The sequence below is a fragment of the Macrobrachium rosenbergii genome, chromosome 55, assembly GCF_040412425.1.
Source record: "Macrobrachium rosenbergii isolate ZJJX-2024 chromosome 55, ASM4041242v1, whole genome shotgun sequence".
Taxonomy (NCBI): domain Eukaryota; kingdom Metazoa; phylum Arthropoda; class Malacostraca; order Decapoda; family Palaemonidae; genus Macrobrachium; species Macrobrachium rosenbergii.
Window position 1 is genome coordinate 19314779 of NC_089795.1, and position 18923 is coordinate 19333701.

Genomic DNA, 18923 nt, shown 5'->3' on the forward strand with positions numbered 1-18923 from the left:
TTAAGTATGTAAAAAAATTTTCACAATCGGTTAAACTTATCAAAGGCATAAACATATGAAAGACACTGCTAATATAGCTTTGTGTTGAGTCATTTCCATATTTTTTTACTCCAGAGGTTAAGACCAATGACATAAATGCAATGATTGCATTGTTACAATATCAACTAAAGGTAAAGGTCATGAACTGTAGCAAAAGCATGGGAAAAGGCATCTTACCCAAAAGGCATACTCAGGCCTTTAGTGCTCACATTTGTGGGCACCCCAGGTACATAGTGTTTTTTGTTTAATGATAATACATGCAGTTAATTGATCATAAATATGTGGTTTTGGATGTAAAGCCAGGAGGAAAAATTCTTGATTGACAAATTTTGCCTGGTAAAGTGTTATATTCTTGGTTGTTCTGATTTATTTTGGTTATTAATGATTAGATTAAGAGTGTTTAACAGATGTTCTTTGTCGCCTTTGAAACCTCAAGCATAATTTGGTTAATTGCTTTTGACTAAAATGTGCTTTTATATCAGTATGGGGAAAAGCAGCTTTTCAAACTCAAATAATATTGTCAAAATGCATAACCAGTCTTTACCATTTCAAATAAAGAGAAGGATATAAGTACCAGGTATCCATAGTCTTTGATGTGTTTATTTGCATTTTTATTAAAGTTTACCTTGGTACCATACTGGGGGAGTTCAGTAACAGTAAAACCAAAAGAATGTTTTCCTGTAAAATTTTGTAATAATCATTATCCAAGTGACCATCTTAGGCTATATTTTTTTTATGAACATCATTTGTAAATGCATGGTGAACTTTAAATAAATATGACATAAAGTTAACAGTGACATCAATCTTTATTGAGAAGTTTAGCAACAAATTGATTCATGCTTGGCAAGCTGAGCCTTATAAATCTCGTACCATAGTTTTAGCAGTACTGCTCTCTTGCCGTTTGCAAGTACAACTGCTTTTAGCGATGGTTGCTTCTTTTTCCCCTCTCGGAGCTTGGCCTGGTAGGAGAGAAAAGGGAATTTGGGGGCAGTACAGGTATATCAGGTCTGTACAAGTGCACAAGGTAAGCTGGCATCATTGACCCAAATCCTCTCTTTTCTTGGTAGTTCCTTTTGTTCCACTGGAGTTGCTGTAAAGAAAGAAAAGTCAGCATAAAGTCAGGCATTTCCATTACGATATATCTGGGTTGATATGATTTTGTAAATTTGTTAAATATTTTAGATGAAGGCTCAAACTAAAATTCAGCTTTTTTGATACTGTAGATGATATTGAATTATGAATAAGGTACTTTGAAAAGTTACATAAACAATGAATTTATTAGAACTACATGTACTGTGCATGCACTGGCAACTTGTATAAATACTTTACTCACTTGTAAGGGGTATCCTCCAAAGCCCTCAAGATCTTCAGTCTCCTCTGATGACCTTTTATCCCAAAACCCTCTCTTAAATCCATGCTGCTCTTGGCCAGCTGACAAGGCAAAAGGATCGTCTTGCATGAGGGATGTCAGCCCATAAATAGGATGAGCAGAGCTCATTCTTGCTGCTAGCATCACCAGCATTCCAAGCAAGGTAATAGTTACCATGCATTCCTGAAAGAAAATATTTTACTTTGAAAACCACATTTCATCTTTGACTTAAAAGGAAGACTAAGTGGAGACATGTATTTTTGTTTTAAATTTATTGTATTTACTTTATTATAATTTTATTAACAGTATATTATTTTTTCTGAATAGAGTCATTCGTGTTATTTTCTCTTCCTGTTCTGTGTTTGCCTCCCCTTTTTTAGTTTTGTTATCTTTGTTATTGGTTCTCTACATTTTTATTTTTTATTTTATGCTGTTGCCATTTACATTATGAACATGTTGATTTCTTCATGCCAGTTTTTTCTTTATTACATTTGCTCTTCTTCTCTTCCAAATTTTGATTGCTTACCTAGACTTTCCATGATTTATTTACTCATTTTAATTATTTATAGTGTTTTTAGTTTTATTAAATGTGTTTTTCTTGTGTATTTATGTTTTGTGTACTTTTCCTGGGTATTTTTCCATCCACAGTACTGTTTTTCTTATTATTTTTACACCCTTTTTTCTTTCCCTTATAATTTTTGTTCTTTGTTTCCAGCTTTTTATCTGTGTAGCATTTGGTTGTTTTGCTTCAACTATTTTCATTATTCATGTTGTTATTAACCTAGCTTTTCATGTGTACTGATTTTCTTAATTTGTTCATTTTGTTATACAGTACTTACATGCTATTGAAGTTCCTTCTAGCCATAGTTGACTTTTACAAATATGTGTGTGTCCAGATTTTGCCATATTTTCCTCTCCTGTCTAAGCTACATTCTTGCACTGCTTATTTCCATACTGTTTCCTGTTAAGTTTAAAGCTTCTCTGACATGGTATTTCTTTCTGTTTATTTTTATTCTTACAACTTGCCACTTTCCTGACTGTACTGCCTTTTGGCCCAAACCCTTTACTTTACACGTCTCCTAATTATTCAGTTAGAAGATTCCAAAATGAATAAATTCATCAGGTCAAGTAAGTACATCTGGGTTCCGAAGTCCTTTCTCAAAGAAAATGGTCACTTCCTGTGTGTTTGTTGCTGCACACACACACACACTGGTGAAAATTTGCTTCCAGCTTTCCTTAACACTCATCAGAATCACAAATTTATTCTTGTAGTATAATTAATAATTAACTATCTCATTGGTCACTGAAATTCCACTGATGATGGTTTTCATGATGAGAGATTCATTATCTGCTTGATGTTGATATTCTGCTAGGGCAAGGCCATCAAGGATTGAGGGTTACATCTTCTCTGCAAGTTGACATTTACTTGAACAACTGTTCATTTTTTTTTTTTTTTTTTTTTTTTTGTAGTACAGGTACTGTACAGTGTTTAACTTGCTATATCACTCCAGTTTGGTATTGTTATGATTTTCACATGTATTTTTACTGCAGAAGTGTAATGATTAAAGCAGATTTTTACTTTTGTTTATTTAAGCTTTTTGTTGGGTACTGCTGTGGTGATAAGTAATAAAACATTTAATCTTGAGCAGTGAAGAATTAAGTATAATTGGATGATCGTAAGATCACTGTTATTATTTAGGTTGTAGAGTGTTAGGATTGGCTAGGTCTGACAGATGACACTTTATATTGCTGAGATCATCCTTAGTACAACTTTTAAAGTTTGTGTAATACCTCCAGTATGTTGCACGCAGTGTGAGTTTCATGACTAGTTTAGAGAATGGCCCTCACTGTTTATGTAGTGCCAGTAGAGTGCAGGACCAACTTGTAAAACACGTGGAGCAAAAACGTAATAGCTAATGTACGATCTAGGAGATGCCATAAGTGTTCGTCCTCATTGAATGTAAGGACTAGAACCTTATGCCTCCTTGAAGTCCTCTCTATTTATGTAAAGTTGGCTATCAAGGGATCTAGAATGTGGAGATTGAAGAATTATTTATAAGCTACATTTTATAAGCAAATGGAATAGAGTTTTTAACAGTGTATAGATAATTTGACAGAAAATGTAGATTCTCCCCTTGAAAGTCAGATTATTAGGACTAAGATAAAATCTCATTTAGAATAATACAGTGCAAAGGTCATGAAATAAGTTCTTCTCAGGTACAAGTCTGCTATGGATATGGCACAAAGGGAATTTTAGATTCCTATATTTGTTTCTACTTCCTTGGAAGTACCTTTGTCAGCTGTTTTTTTCAGTTCAGGTATGATTTCAGGTTCTTCAGCCATGCAGGAGAAAGTGTCAGGCACTGGTGATAGATTCTGTGAGATGCACATGTGACTGTAAAGCCTCATGTGATAAACAGGAACTACAATTTTTAGTGTCATTAATTGACTTTCAAACTCTCAGTGATTCAAGTATGGACTCCAGAGATGTATATTATTATATGCGGTTCTCCTTTACCCAATTTGGTCTCCCTCATAGTCACATGCCATGAGACTCCAGCAATTTTAGTGGTTTTGTAACTCCAGTTAGAACTGCTGAGCCAAGTGCTTGACTTTTTAAAGAAAGAACACGCTCTTTGTGGGAAATATCCAAGTGGTCTAGTAGCAGTGTACAAAACTCTTTTTATTTTTGCAGCACTTTGTGAGCTGTGCACACAACTGCCAAATTGGCTATCATGGCAAGTTCATATGAAACTCTTGGCTTTACCATTACACCTGTAGATCACGTGTGTGAATGCTGCTCACTCCTGACAGTCCCTGTAAGTCATGTGCCTGTGTCAGCCAGATCTACAGTGTCCTAGAGTCAGGAACAGACTTTGTCTGTAGAGTAGTAGACCGAATGCACAACTTTAAGAAACTGTATACAGTACAGTACTCATACACCAAATCTGATCAAAAGTACAACTTGCAATTTCTGAGTAGGTGTGCAACATTAATTCAGGGAAAGTCCAACCAGAAATTCTTTCGGGCTCAGGCAGAAATGAATACCTTTGCCACTCATGATTCATTCTGCATCCAAGGGGAGCGTATCTTCAGAAACATTGTGGACATTACGGGAAGAATTAGTTACAAACCCATGGATGGTTCAGTACCAAAGAGAAGGTTATTGTTTACCATCTCTGGAGACAAGGCTTTCCCATGTCATCTGAACTTTTGCCATTTCAACAAAGTGGTGAGGCTGATGTTAGTAAATAGGCCCATATAGGAAGTGGCAGATTCCTCTCCAGGCTTCTAATGCTCAAGGAATTAGGAGGTTTGAGACCCATAATTCGCCTCAGTTCCCAGAACCAGTCTTTACAGCTTGAACACTTTCTCATAAAAGTCACATTTGGAAGGGTGACTTTTTAGCATCAGTAGACCTAAACCACAATTATTTTCAGGTACCCATAAACATCCCTGTAGGTTATTCATTTGTTTTCTGTGGAAAGGCAGGTCTTACAAATTCAAAGCACTTAGTTTTTGGCCAGCCGAAGTCATGCAAATATTTACATATATCACTGCTTATTTTTCTTTCATACGAAGGTTTTATTTCTAATTTCATTTCCCATTATCCCTATGTCTCCCAGATCTCAGGAGAAGTTCTCTTTCTTTCTGGAAGTTTTGCCCACATTTTGCCTTGTACCCATCAGGATTTAGGTACTTAATTGAGAAAGTTGAGAGTAAATGAAATTAAGAGTAAGGTTATGAGATTATGTGAAAATCGGGAAAATGAAGCAATGAATATTTATTTGGGTATCAGAAGACTGGAAGCAGTAGATTCATGTAATACTTGGGAGTAAATACCTTGGAGAATGTAGGACGAGAGAAGAGGTGAGTCCCAGAATAGGATGTATGGAAAAGGTTGGGAGGAAACAGTCTACTGGAACAAGAGTTGGAACATATGAACAGGAAGTTGAGCCAACCCCCCTCAGGGCAAGAGAAGTGTGGATGTTGAATGAGGATGAATGAAAAAGATTTAAGTTTTAGAGGTGTTAGTTAATTTTTTGTATATGTCAATTTTTTGAGAGGGTGAGAAATGTAGTTAGTTGTGGTAGTAGGGTTAGCATAGGTGAAGGGATGAACAAGAGTATGTTGAAATGTTTTGGAAGAACGGACGATAATAGCTTGATGAGAAAAATGTACAATGTGGGTTAGGAGGAAGAGGGGAAGATATAGAAAGGGATGGATAGATGGGGTTAAAGAGATACTGGATAGGAAGGTCCTCAGTATCTAGTAAGTGAGAGAGGAGAGAGTGCTTGCAATAATGCAAGTGAAAGGTGCAATGTGTGTGCATAAGCTCCAGGTGCTGCTGGTGAGCCTTCTGTTTAGGAGTATAAAATTACTGATATGGAAGTTTTTGGACAGGACATTATCCATGGCAAAACAGTTCAAGTAAGAATAGGATAGATGATGTTGTTTTGTTCCAAGGGAGAAACTCTTTTATGGGAAATGGCTTAATATTCTGTGTATTTATATAAATATGTACTGTGTGTATTTATATTATGTATATATATATAGTGTAATTGTAATAGCCACAATGCCCTCTTAACTTCTCGAATTCTTCATGCTTTTTTGGATATGCTTGTCACCACAAAGCCGTAAGATCCAAGCACAAGAAATTGAAGAGACTGTGAAGCCTGGTTGCGGGAAATCACAATCTCTTCAATTTCTTGCACTTGGATCTTACAACTTTGTAGTGACAAGCATATCCAAAAAAGCACGAAGAATTCGAGAAGTTAAGAGGGCATTGTGGCTATTACAATTACTGTATCTGGTAAAAGTGACCAGTAGATTCTACATATATATATATATATAATGTATATTATATTTTGTATATATACAGGCAGTTTCCGAGTTACGACGGGGGTTCCATTCCAACGGAGTGCTGTAAGTCAGAAAACGCCATAGCTTGGAACATTGTAATGAAAATTTTAAAAAATGAGAGAGAGAGAGAGAGAGAGAGAGAGACTTGCGTAAGCCTGGGGAAAGAAACAGCTTTTTAAGCTTTGCCCTGGTAATAAACTGGTTTTCTCCCCTTCTTCTAGGAGGGACCTCCTTATAGTGAACCCTCTCAGTGGCTGCAGCTCTCTAAACTGGTTTTCTCACCTCGTTATAATGCTTACAGCTATGCCACTCAGAATCCTAGTTACGGCGCGTATGGTGGAGAAAATTCATTGGGGGGGAGAAGTCAGTTTGCTGGAGCATGAGCTAGCTGAAACAGCAGGAGGGATGAATGTGCCCCAGTCACACCTGAAGGACTGACAAATAGCAAGTTCTGCATGACAAACCCTAGAAATCTAAGGGTGAAAACCCCCAAGCTCAGAAGAGGCATCCTGAAACACCTCTCTTCTTCACAAGTTGCTTTGTGTTCCCTGCTGACCTGCTCCCTTCTGCCATGCACCCATTCATCCCAGTGCTATAGCTGGGGTATGCTTCAGAAGTGTCGTGATGTGGCCATAAGCTGAAGGAGCCTAAAGTTAAGTTCCAATTTGACACAAATGGGTCAAGGCAGAAAAAAAGAGGTGTTCAAGGGATCTTTCGGTTCAGAACAGGGGAAGAATAGATATATATTGAACTGTAAAATATAAAGAGAAACAAGTCTATAAAGGGAAACTTAACTTGAATTCATAAAAGTAACTAAAATAATAATAATAATATTTTTGTACATTATTCAATTGTGAGAAAATCTAGAGAAGACCATTGTGTATATCTGTGTATGAATTTAATAATATATATATATATATATATATATATATATATATATATATATATATATATATATATATATATATATATATATATATATAATGTGTTTATAAATATTTCTGCTGTTCGCCCACAATGCATTTATTTGTAGTAATATCAGACTGACCAAGGCGGGAAAAGACAGGTGTATCGGCAGGGTCGTGTAGACAGTTCAAACTTTTAATGTATGTTCGTAGCCAGAACTCAGTAGCATTAGGGATTTAACCCCCATAGGAAAGTTTCCATAATTAACCTTATGATAGGTGGCCTTAAGCTTTTTTCCCTGTACTATGTCGACAAATTGTTTTGACCAAAGTTTCAGACCCTGAGGGCGTAAAGAGGCGATACCCTGTGTGCGATCCCGGAGAGGCCACGGACGCACGCTCTATGCGTCTTGGCCCCTTTGTCTCTTTGTTTATAGTCTATGGTAGTAGTGAAGTGGCGAATTCATCCCAGAACTTCCGATCGTCTGTTGTATGCGCAACAACTAGTCATCCAAGGTAAAGTCTGTGTTTTGTTCAAAACTTCATCAGTTACTAGCCCCTTTTTCTGTATTTCCAGTTTCCTTGTTTCGTCCTTCCGCCACCCTAATTATTAGATTACCAAGCCACAACTTGCTTGTACGAAGTCTAGATTAAGCATAATTTCTATGGTTTAGTGACTTTCAACTATTCCAGTGAAGCAACTAGGAATTAGGGAAGGTTGAGCAAGATATTTCAAATTCTTTATGCAGCTTTGTGTCTCGAATCCATTGTTTGGAAGAGCCGTTGTGTTTTTAATACTACATTAACGAGTAGTGATTGACTGCATCTGAAGTCGGGTGATGTTTATCGTAATTTCCTTAGTTAACAGCATATTCTTTTTGTTGAGGTTAATTTCCCTCGACTGGCGACCTTGGTTGTTTAAACAGCTGTCTTTGAGGTTAATTTGTAGCTTCATTGACAGGTTACGTGTGTCCTTGGCATGCAGGGCCTTATAAAAATTATTAAATCAAGTAATAAACTTATCAGCCAAGCCCTCATGTGTAACAAATATATATATATATATATATATATATATATATATATATATATATATATATATATATATATATATATATATATATATATATATATATATATATATATATATATATATATATTATATATATATATATATATACACATATGTATATACATATATATACAAGTATATATATACACATGTATGTTTGTGAATTTTTATAGAAAATAGACAAAGAATAACCTCCTGATTAGTTGTAGCAGTTACTGCAAGGAAGGTGTTTATTGAAGGGTATCTAGAGGATGGCATACCCTCCCCTCCATTAAATTCGATTGATCAAATGATTAACACGTTGACTGCGATTGGCAATGCTGTGAAACGGCCCAATGGGCGTTCTCTTTTAACCTCATAAAATCAGTAACCAGCTAGCTATTGACGTGAGAGTTGTTATGGTGTATCCTAAGGTAAGCCGAGTGCTCAGCCAGTGTAAAAGCGTGACTTTATGTGGTACACTTCGCCTGACATAACAAAAAGTCTTAATTACAGGCGTTGTGTACCTAATATGGACATAATAGATGTGGTCATATATGGCTCATGTCGCCCAAAACTATTAGAGACAGTTCTGCTGGCGTTGTGTGCCAAAATATGGTCACACTGTGGATCTTCAGTTATGGTGCATATCGCTCAGACTGATCTAGGGAATTACCGTATGCAACGTGTACCAGACGTGGCTCATACTCAGTGTGACTCTAAAGGCACACATCGCCTGAATGACTGCACACGTTATTATAAGCTATATGTACCACATGTGGTCAACTGAAAAAATGTGTAGAATTTCAATATATTGTTATTTTATAACTGATTTATTAGTCATTTGGTGTTTTGCAGACACACATGCACACACACGCACATGTATGTACATGCACACACACACACACACACACACACATATATATATATATATATATATATATATATATATATATATATATATATATATATATATATATATATATATATATATATATATATATATATATATATATATATATAACCTTTGTATGTTTTCATGTGTACATGAAATTTGTAGTAATACACACATGTGTATATAGGAATATATATAAACATACACATGAATATAATATATATAAGATGCACTTACATGTTACAGACAGACAAACATTAGGAAACATATATACAGGCTGTATTTTTGGCAATATAAATTTGTATTTTGCATAAAAAAAGTATTTATATACAAGTAAATTATTTAGGTCTTCTGCAGTTCTTATTCATATACTGTATCTGCCCATCTGTATACAGTAGCCCATTTTTCTGTACGTGTCTATCCATATATATATATATATATATATATATATATATATATATATATATATATATATATATATATATATATATATATATATATATATATATATATATATATATATATATATATATATATATATATATATACATACATACATACATACATACATGCATTACATACACACATACATATATAGACTGATATACAAATTACCCATTGTCCCAATATGATGAAAAGTTAATTTGTTTTTCTTATGTAGAAGCAAAACAGAAAGAATATTAATTTTATACTTGTACTCTAAATACTACATGATTTCCTTCATCATACAAAATATAAATGGATATTTTTCACCAAGAAAAAGGACACTATTAGGTATTATTTTACTTATGGACATTAATTGCTTTCAACATAAAATATAGGTTTTTCTGTTGTATTATGATGTGATTTGAATGATTTTGAGTTTATTTCATCGCAAATGAATACTTATCCTTCCCGGCAAATGATATATACAAAATTAATAAATTACGACTTGTCAGAATACTGCACCCTCTCTCCATAGCTAATACAGCAAAACTGTAATCAGTAAACACAGTTTTGCCGTATTAGCTATGGAGAGGGGGGTGCAGTATTCTGACAAGTCGTAATTTTATTAATTTTGTATACCGTATATCATTTGCAGGGAAGGATAAGTATTCATTTGCGATGGAAATAAACCTCAAAATCATGCAAATCACATCATAATACAACGGAAAAACCTATATTTTATGTTGAAAGCAATTAATGTCCATAAGTAAAATAATACACCTCTATTAATTTTTTTCAGAAGTAAAATGTTTGCCAAACTGATTTATTTTTCTACTGAATTTATATAAATATAATCTAGGGTTAAAAGGATAGCATTTTTGTTGATCTAATGATAATGTTTTCTATTTTTTTTACTGAAAGAAGGAAAGAATTTAAAAAAAAATATATGCCCCTTTTGCCAGCATATGAAGATTATTTTCAGTAATAAATAAAGTGTTTAGTTAATGTTCTAGCTTAATTTAATTAATTTCCAATATATTACAATAATATTTTGGTATAAAAAAGCCCATTTTGATTAAATTTTGGATACTTGAAAAAAAGATATAATTCTTAGCATGTGTACCACATAGGGTACACATCGCTCATTCAGAGAGTCCCCTGTGAACCATATATGGAGCACATAGCAGTCAACGTGTTAAGTAATTGCAAGAAAATGTAGAAAATGCAAAATTGGATGTACTGTACATGGCATGAAGGAGTCATGAAAGCATTGTTTTTTAGAATGTGCCCATACCAAACATTATCTGGAGGGAGTGTATAGCCTGACTTATCCAACTTAGCCGAGAAATGGAGGAAATATACATAAAATCGGTAATTTCTCTGGAACATTAGCCCAAAGTAATATGTATATATGTATATTATATAAATATATATATGTGTGTGTGCATGTGCATGCACATCTGTGTACGCATGTATGTATATATATGTATGTGTGTATACAGTATAGTATATATTTTTTATATATATAAATATTACAAAATAATCCTGCAAAGCATGTCCTGCTCTATAACACTTATAAGGCAGAAAGAGAACTACATAAAAGGCACACTAGGCATATCCCACCATTTGAATAGTTAAAAAACCATAATGAAACTGATAAATTTATTGTTGATTTCATTAAAAATGCTACTGATAAAGCAATACCAATATCAAAACCTCATTCAACAAAACACAAAGTCCCATGCTAGTATGGAAAACTAACAAAATTAATAAAGGTAAAACACTGAGTACGGAGACGATTAGATAATTTTAATAAAAAATCAATAAAATAAAACCTTACCAATATTAGAAGAAATAAAAAAAAATGACCATAATATTACCAGAAATTGATATATTAAAACCTCAATACAACAAAATATCTGCAGTATTTAAAAAGAAGTAATTCAGGGAAGAACAATTTCACAGAGGAAATATGTATCAGATCTCTCTAATAATGCTCCCATACAAAAAATATGGGAAAAATTCAGAAAAATAAATGGTACCCATTTTAAACCATCTAGATGCGCCATATTAAAAGATGGAAAAGAATACTTGATCTGAAAGAAATAAGTAATGTAGTGGGAGAAAACTTAGCAAATGTAAGTAGTGGTACAAATTTAGACAAACACTTCTGTACAAAGAAAAATAATATAGAATCAATAACAATAAGTTTTGAAGCAATATAAGATATATTATAATAGAAAATTTAATATGGAAGAGTTGGAATATGCTCTCTTGAACAGCGATAAATCTGCCCCTAGGTGACAATATTTGTTTTGAGATGATCTGCCACTTAGCACCTTTGGCAAAGTCATTACAGTTTTATAATCATTAATGGATTCAAAATTTATTTCCTGATGAATGGTGAAATGCTATAATAATTCCTATCCCCAAACCTGTAAAGGATCACAGTAACGTAAATGATTGCAGACCAGTTTCTTTCACAGGTTGTTCATGTAAATTACCTGAGAAAATGGTAAGTGCTCGACTGGCAGGGTACATTCGAGAAAATAAAATTCTGACTCTCACTCATTTCAGGTCACAGTGTGACAGATCTACATTGAATTCTCTCTCCAACTTAGATGACCACTTACGCAGAGGATTTGAGCAAAAACAGATTACTGTAGCTGTCTTTTTTGGACATCAAAAAGGCATAAGATACTACGTGGATATATGCAATATTAAAAATGTTACAAAAACATTATCCTTGGACAATTACCCAGGTTTATCCAAAACTTTCTGAAAGATCGCAATTTTCAGGTGAGAATTGATGTATTGTCAAATACATTTCCTCTTGAAAATGGTGTTCCACAAGGAAGTGTCCTTAGTGGCACACTGTTTACTGTAGCAGTAAATGGTATCAGTAATAATCTACCTATTGAAATTAAAATGATCCTGTATAAGGATGATTTTGCCTTATATTATTCAACATCTCGAGTAAAACATGTAGAACGAATCATTTATAAAAGCATAATAAAAATCGATGAATGGTGCTCATCTGTAGGCGTTAAATTTTCCATAGATAAAACTCAAGCAGTCATGTATTTTATAAAAATAAAAAGTGGAAAAAATATGAAGAAATAGATCTAAAAATCAGAAACCAAAATATACCAATTGGCCAAACAGCAGAATTTTTGGGTTTAGTATTTGATACTCACTTGAACTGGAAAGCCCACATATCATACATAAAATCAAAATGTAAAAGAGCATTAAATATAATTAAAAACTATCAAACAACTACTTGGGGAGCCGATAGACATACCTTTACTGTGCCGTATAAAGCAAGTGTTGTCTATCATTGATTATGGAAGTGAAATGCAACGCTGAAAACGTTTGACCCAGTTCATAATGAAGGCCTTAGAATATGTTTAGGAGCCTTTAGATCATCACGAAAGTCATCTTTACAAGTTGAGTGTGGTGAACTACCTCTCTCTATCCTTAGAGAGATAGTAACACTGAAGAGTGCCCTGAGAGTTCAGATAAGTGATTCTTCAACCAAATAATTATTTGTATTAAGAGATGAATTGGGTAACAATCATTTACCACCTTTCCCAATTAGAGCTAGAAGATTGTTTGAGTCACTGAATATAAATATACAGCCACCTTCAATAGTAAAATTACCTCCTCCTTGGAATATGAATAAAATGAAAATTTGCACACACTTAAAATACTTATCAAAAAGTTATTCATATGCCCCAGAACACCATAGACAACATACAGTAGAACATATAATCCAAAAAGGTATGCATTTCGTAATACTGTATACACAGACGGATGTAAGTCACAATATGGAGTGGGATATGCTGAACTATCCCAAAACAAAACGTATCAGTTCTCGCTACCAGATAATGCTTCAGTATTTACAGCTAAGTTATGTGCAATAGCATCAGTCATGAAAATATTTAGAGAAGCCTCATGCAATAATTTTGTGATTTATAGCGACTCCAGAAGTGCTATAGAAGCCATTCAAAGTTACAAATCAAAAAATAATATTGTACAGCAAATTATGTTTTGTATAATAATGGGAAAAATATTGAAATATGTTCCTTGCCCATGTAGGGATTAAAGGAAATGAAGAGGCTGATAAAGCAGCTAAAGAAGCAAACTACATGACAAGAGCAAATGTAAACATTCCTGTTAGTGACGATATAAGGTATATAAAAACAATCATTGTAAATGAATGGCAAAATATATGTAATGAGGAACTTACACATTATAGATTGAAACGGATAAAATCCTGTTTTGGAAAATGGAGCTCATCATATCAGAGAGAAACGCGCGCGCACACACAAATAATTCTGACAAGTCTTCGAATAGGCCATACTTGTTTGACACATGGACACTTAATGAACAGTCCACATGGCCCTCGTCCCGAATGCTCAGAGTGAAAAGTTTTAACAGTCAAACATTTATTGTGTGAATGTCCAGAATATAACAAATAACGATTATCAACTTTTGGAAATAAATCGATGCAGGAAATTTTGTCAGAGTCTAATGCATTTTCAGTAATTACGATTCATGAGGAACTGTGATTTAATTGATAGAATATAAAAAATAAGTAAATAATAAAAATACGATGACCCTTAGGGCTTTTAATGAATTTTAAAACAGCAAAATTTTAAGATGTTACTTAACTTATTCTGAATTTTAATATTCCTTTTTAGTATGTGTATGTATGGAAACATGAGTAAATGTATTTATTGTGTGAGCATGTTCCAGTGTGAGAACGTGTGCCTCTGTGCAGTTTTCAGTTTCTTTTTCATTCACCCCTCATCATATCGAATGACTCATTTGGTCCCAGTGCTTGGCATGTGGCCTAGACATAGCATTTCATTTCAATCCTCTGGGCCATCCCTATGAGAGCTGATAGTCAGCTCAGTCGTCTGGTTAAAGTATTTTAATAATAATAATAATAATAATAATAATAATAATAATAATAATAATAATAATAGTATCTAAGGCTCGTATCCAGAAAAAGTTGAGAAAATCTAGAAAAGACCAAAATGTATATATGTGTATGAATTAATGTGATTATATATATATATATATATATATATATATATATATATATATATATATATATATATATATATACATGTATATGTATTTATAAATTTGTATAGAAAATAGACAAAGAGTAACCTGATTAAAGTTGTAAGGGTCACTGCAAAAAAGGTGTTTTTGAAGGATATCTAAAGGATGGCATGCCACCCCCCCCCATTAAATTCGATTGGTCAAATGATTAAGTAATCGCAACATACGACGTTATGAGATTTTTCTTTTTTGTTTTTGACAACGATAATGGTTGAATTCTTTCTTTCTTTATTTATATATAATTTCATTGATGATGATTCATTATTATTTTATTAGTCAATAAGCTTTTATCTGGATTCGAAATACAGTTTCTTCTGTGACTCTTTTGCCCAATCGTTTGAAGTGAAATTTTTCAAAATGTTTCGTCATTTTTCGTAATATGAATTTTTCACTCACCATTCTTTTTTATATTGTTAACCGTATGATTAATAACCAAAAACAAATAAGAAAATTACATTTCCTTGTAAATATCAAAAGAACAAATTACTGTTCGGTGAACGAAAACATCTGGAACATGTTGCAAAACATTTTTGAGTGACTACGTAATATGCTCCTCTTAGCGTATGAAGTGAAATAGTAATTTACATAGTTACGTCTGCCGGTAGGCTAGAGAATTCTCTGTCAATATGTCTCTGACTGCTATGCTGTCTCTCATTTTTGTTTTGTTTTATATTTTTGTAAAATTTAATAGGACAGTTACCGATAATGATTATTGTCTAAAAGTTATATCTGTGTGTGTCGTACGAAGATGCGGGTATATGGGTTCACCTGCACATAAGCAGTATTTTTACTGAAAGTTATCTCGAGATTACTGAATGATGATAATCTGTTGGTTTTCATTGGTTAACTTTCTCTTTCTTCTTCTTGTTATAAATGGAAATTCACCTTTTTTAAAACGAACGTTTTCTTAACTAATCACAGGCAAATTACTGTGCATAAGAATAAGCTACAAACTCTAGTCTATGCTATATTCACGTGTTGCAGTTTGTTTTGCGATGAAGGTGTTATACTTCTGTATTATGTTCTGACAAGGTGAAACATTTCCAGGAGAAATTGCTTGTGTGCATTGCTGCTGAACTTTCTAATCTTAGACCTCACAAAGCTCTCTTTTGTAGTTTAGACGAGGTTTCGAAATTCTGTTTTCAAATCTGGTAATTCTCGAAGTTCTTGTTCAATATTTATAACAAGATTTGTGTCGTGCCTGAAACTTTTCACTTCGGAGTAGTGCTTGACCGGTATATGAACCACACAGTTACATGCACAAATCCTTGCCTTTGCACACCACATACAGTACATAATTATATAATATATATATATATATATATATATATATATATATATATATATATATATATATATATATATATATATATATATATATATATATATATATATATATATATATATATATATATATATATATATATATATATATATATATATATATATATATATATATTATATATATATATATATATATATTATATATATATATATATATATATATATATATATATATATATATATATATATATATATATATATATATATATATATATATATATATATATATATATATATATATATATATATATATATATATATATATATATATATATATATATATATATATATATAAGGGATTTTGACAGAGGAAAAATCTATTTCTGAGTCCAGTCCGTGTCACCCGGTGAAATTCCATTACAGCACGAATTTCTAGGTATAACAATGCTAGATATACCAGAGAAAAGAGCTTTCAGGAAAGCTGGGGTTATTACCCTCAGTCGACCCCGTCTTTAGAAGACGTCGGTATAATGAAGGGTGAGTGAAATACCACTACCACGGAAATATACTCGAATTTTTCACAATGAAGCCGTTTCTCATAACGGGGTGGCTCCCAAGAAAAGAAAAGAACGATCAATACCACATTTACAGTTTTGACTGCTTATTTTCAGAAGTACCTCTTATGTACATAATTCCACAACACTAACCGTTGTGTATAAGGACTCTCCATGAGAACGTCGAACCTCCTTACAAAAACGGCGTCATTCGAGCTCGCGCGCACACACACACACACACACAAACACACACACACACACACTTGGCTCATGGGTGTTGCAATCCATCGTGTCTAATACCTCTTTTACCCCTCTATCCATCCCGTTGCAGGTCTTCTTCTCCTTCCTCCCAACATTCCGAACTGTACACAACTTTCTCCAAATGATCATTCTGCATTCTTGCCACGTGGCCGAAAGCAAATGGAAATATTCTGACCCTTGGCAGCACACACACTCCACTCACTCACACCCATTCCACATCTCCCACAAATCTGAATCTTCATCTAACTAACGCCTTTTCGTGACTTTTCTCATCACCAAACCAGTTAATTTGCCGCCTGCGAAGTCTGACGCAGGCTTCACTTCCATCACAACAGCTTTTTATCGCCCTCACTCATTTGCCCCCTATAACATGCATCCCCAACATCCTCTATGTTGCTTCCATAGGTTCCATCAAAATCTTTCTCTGGGTCCATATGTGCCACATTCAGCATTCTCCTTTACTCTCGATCCTCGCACGCACACGTGTATTTGTGCATGTATGTGTGTTTGTATATATATATATATATATATATATATATATATATATATATATATATATATATATATATATATATGTGTGTGTGTGTGTGTGTATGTATGTATGTGTGTGTTAACGTAAATGATCTCTTCATGTATGTTCCTTTGGATGATGGATTCACCTATTGTCATGCAGTTTTATATAGCGTAATTTTTCCACCTAACTTTTATGAAATTTGGACCAAAGTAACAAGTAACAAAAAACTGAGTTCTTTTGATCGAAAGTGAAAGAAAGTGAAAATTGCAGTTATAGAAAAATCTTAAAGGAAATTTGTACACATATAAGACATTAACAGATAACAAAGTAGGAGCTGTAGATAACACACACACAGACACACACACTAATGACTGTAATCAAGTAAGTGATACTGATATTTTTTTAACCACAATAGAACTCCATCAGAAAGAGAATATTGTTGCCAACAACTTTATTATTCATATTGTGATTTTATGACAAAAAGAAATTATTTGAAGTTAACGAAAGTACATAAATACATTAGAAAAACAGCTTAAAATTTAAGGTAAAATGTTTAAAATATATTATGAGCATTTTAAATTTCATTGTGTCATGTATTTTAACGTACTTATGTATCTTCACAAATCTTAATCTTCCTCTTGTAACTCGTGCGTTTCTCTGTAAAACTACAAACAAATGTAGCAAAAACATTAGTAAGATATTATTTGTTAAATTCAGCGTACTCAGTTACTTTCGGTGAATCACACTTTAACAGTTAAAAAAAGCAACAGTTAAGGACGGAACCACGTACTGTATTGGTGTTTATTAAGAACAAAGTTTGAGAAAACAGTCGCATCGTCAGTGTTCACAACCACCATATTTAAGACAGGGAAAGGAGCGATAGTGAAACGCGATAAAATTAACCGTAGACTCAATCGACGTCAAAAACTGATACATCCCATTCCGGCTGAATAATGTTTTCCGTTTGAAATGTCCACACAAGCATACTGAATTTCAGTTAACGAAATTATTCTTGATGAAACGATAACTTCTGCAAACTCGGCCAATCCCGGTGTATAAACATGCAGAGGTAATACAAAAATGGTACCTGGAGATCTCACATACCGAAAACAAGTAAAAGCTGAGAAACGTTACCTTCATAGATGCAAGATAAATTTGTGCGGGCTTTCCTGTCTTGAGACGTCTTCCCTGTGAGTGCCGGGAGTGGTGAGAGTGAGGGTGAGAGGAGGAGCTTGGTTTGGATGGAAGGACGGGTGAGTTCTACTGACCGCGAAACCGTCGCCATCCATTGCCTTTATACCCTCACCTTCTCCCCACCCACACGTCGCGCTCATTCCCAGCCAATCGCACCCAGATCCTGCCACCTACGCTGCACACATACAGTACGTACGTGAGACTTTGTGCTCCCAATATAGCATTAGTATTAATTTCTACGTTTGAAGCTGGTGTGTTAAATTCAAAGATCTAATTAGGGAAGACTTTTATTCTGTAACTTCGTTGAAACACACTTCTGTCATTGTTTATCGCGAAAAAAATATAGAAACACGGTAGACTTGACTTCTGAATAGGTTTTTTTTTTGGGGGGGTGAGTTTTGCACATTATTTTTTTCTGCTTTCTAAACGCTTGCGGCA

At 33.7% G+C, this 18923-nt stretch overlaps 1 protein-coding gene across 1 annotated transcript; it reads right to left on the reverse strand.

Annotated features, from left to right (window-relative positions):
• Positions 1 to 825: 825 nt before the first annotated feature.
• LOC136835649 (uncharacterized) lies at positions 826 to 18549 on the reverse strand. Its single transcript, XM_067099465.1, has 3 exons — positions 18426 to 18549; positions 1373 to 1591; positions 826 to 1129 (listed from the first exon to the last, which is right to left on the reverse strand). The coding sequence occupies exons 1-3, from the start codon at positions 18429 to 18431 to the stop codon at positions 959 to 961; spliced, it is 396 nt and encodes a 131-aa protein (XP_066955566.1). The 5' UTR covers positions 18432 to 18549; the 3' UTR covers positions 826 to 958.
• Positions 18550 to 18923: the final 374 nt, after the last annotated feature.

Coding starts and splice junctions, on each gene's coding strand:
- LOC136835649 (XM_067099465.1), bottom strand. Junction 1,130..1,372: donor TTGGAGGATACCCCTTACAA/GTGAGTAAAGTA, acceptor CTTTCTTTACAG/CAACTCCAGTGGAACAAAAG.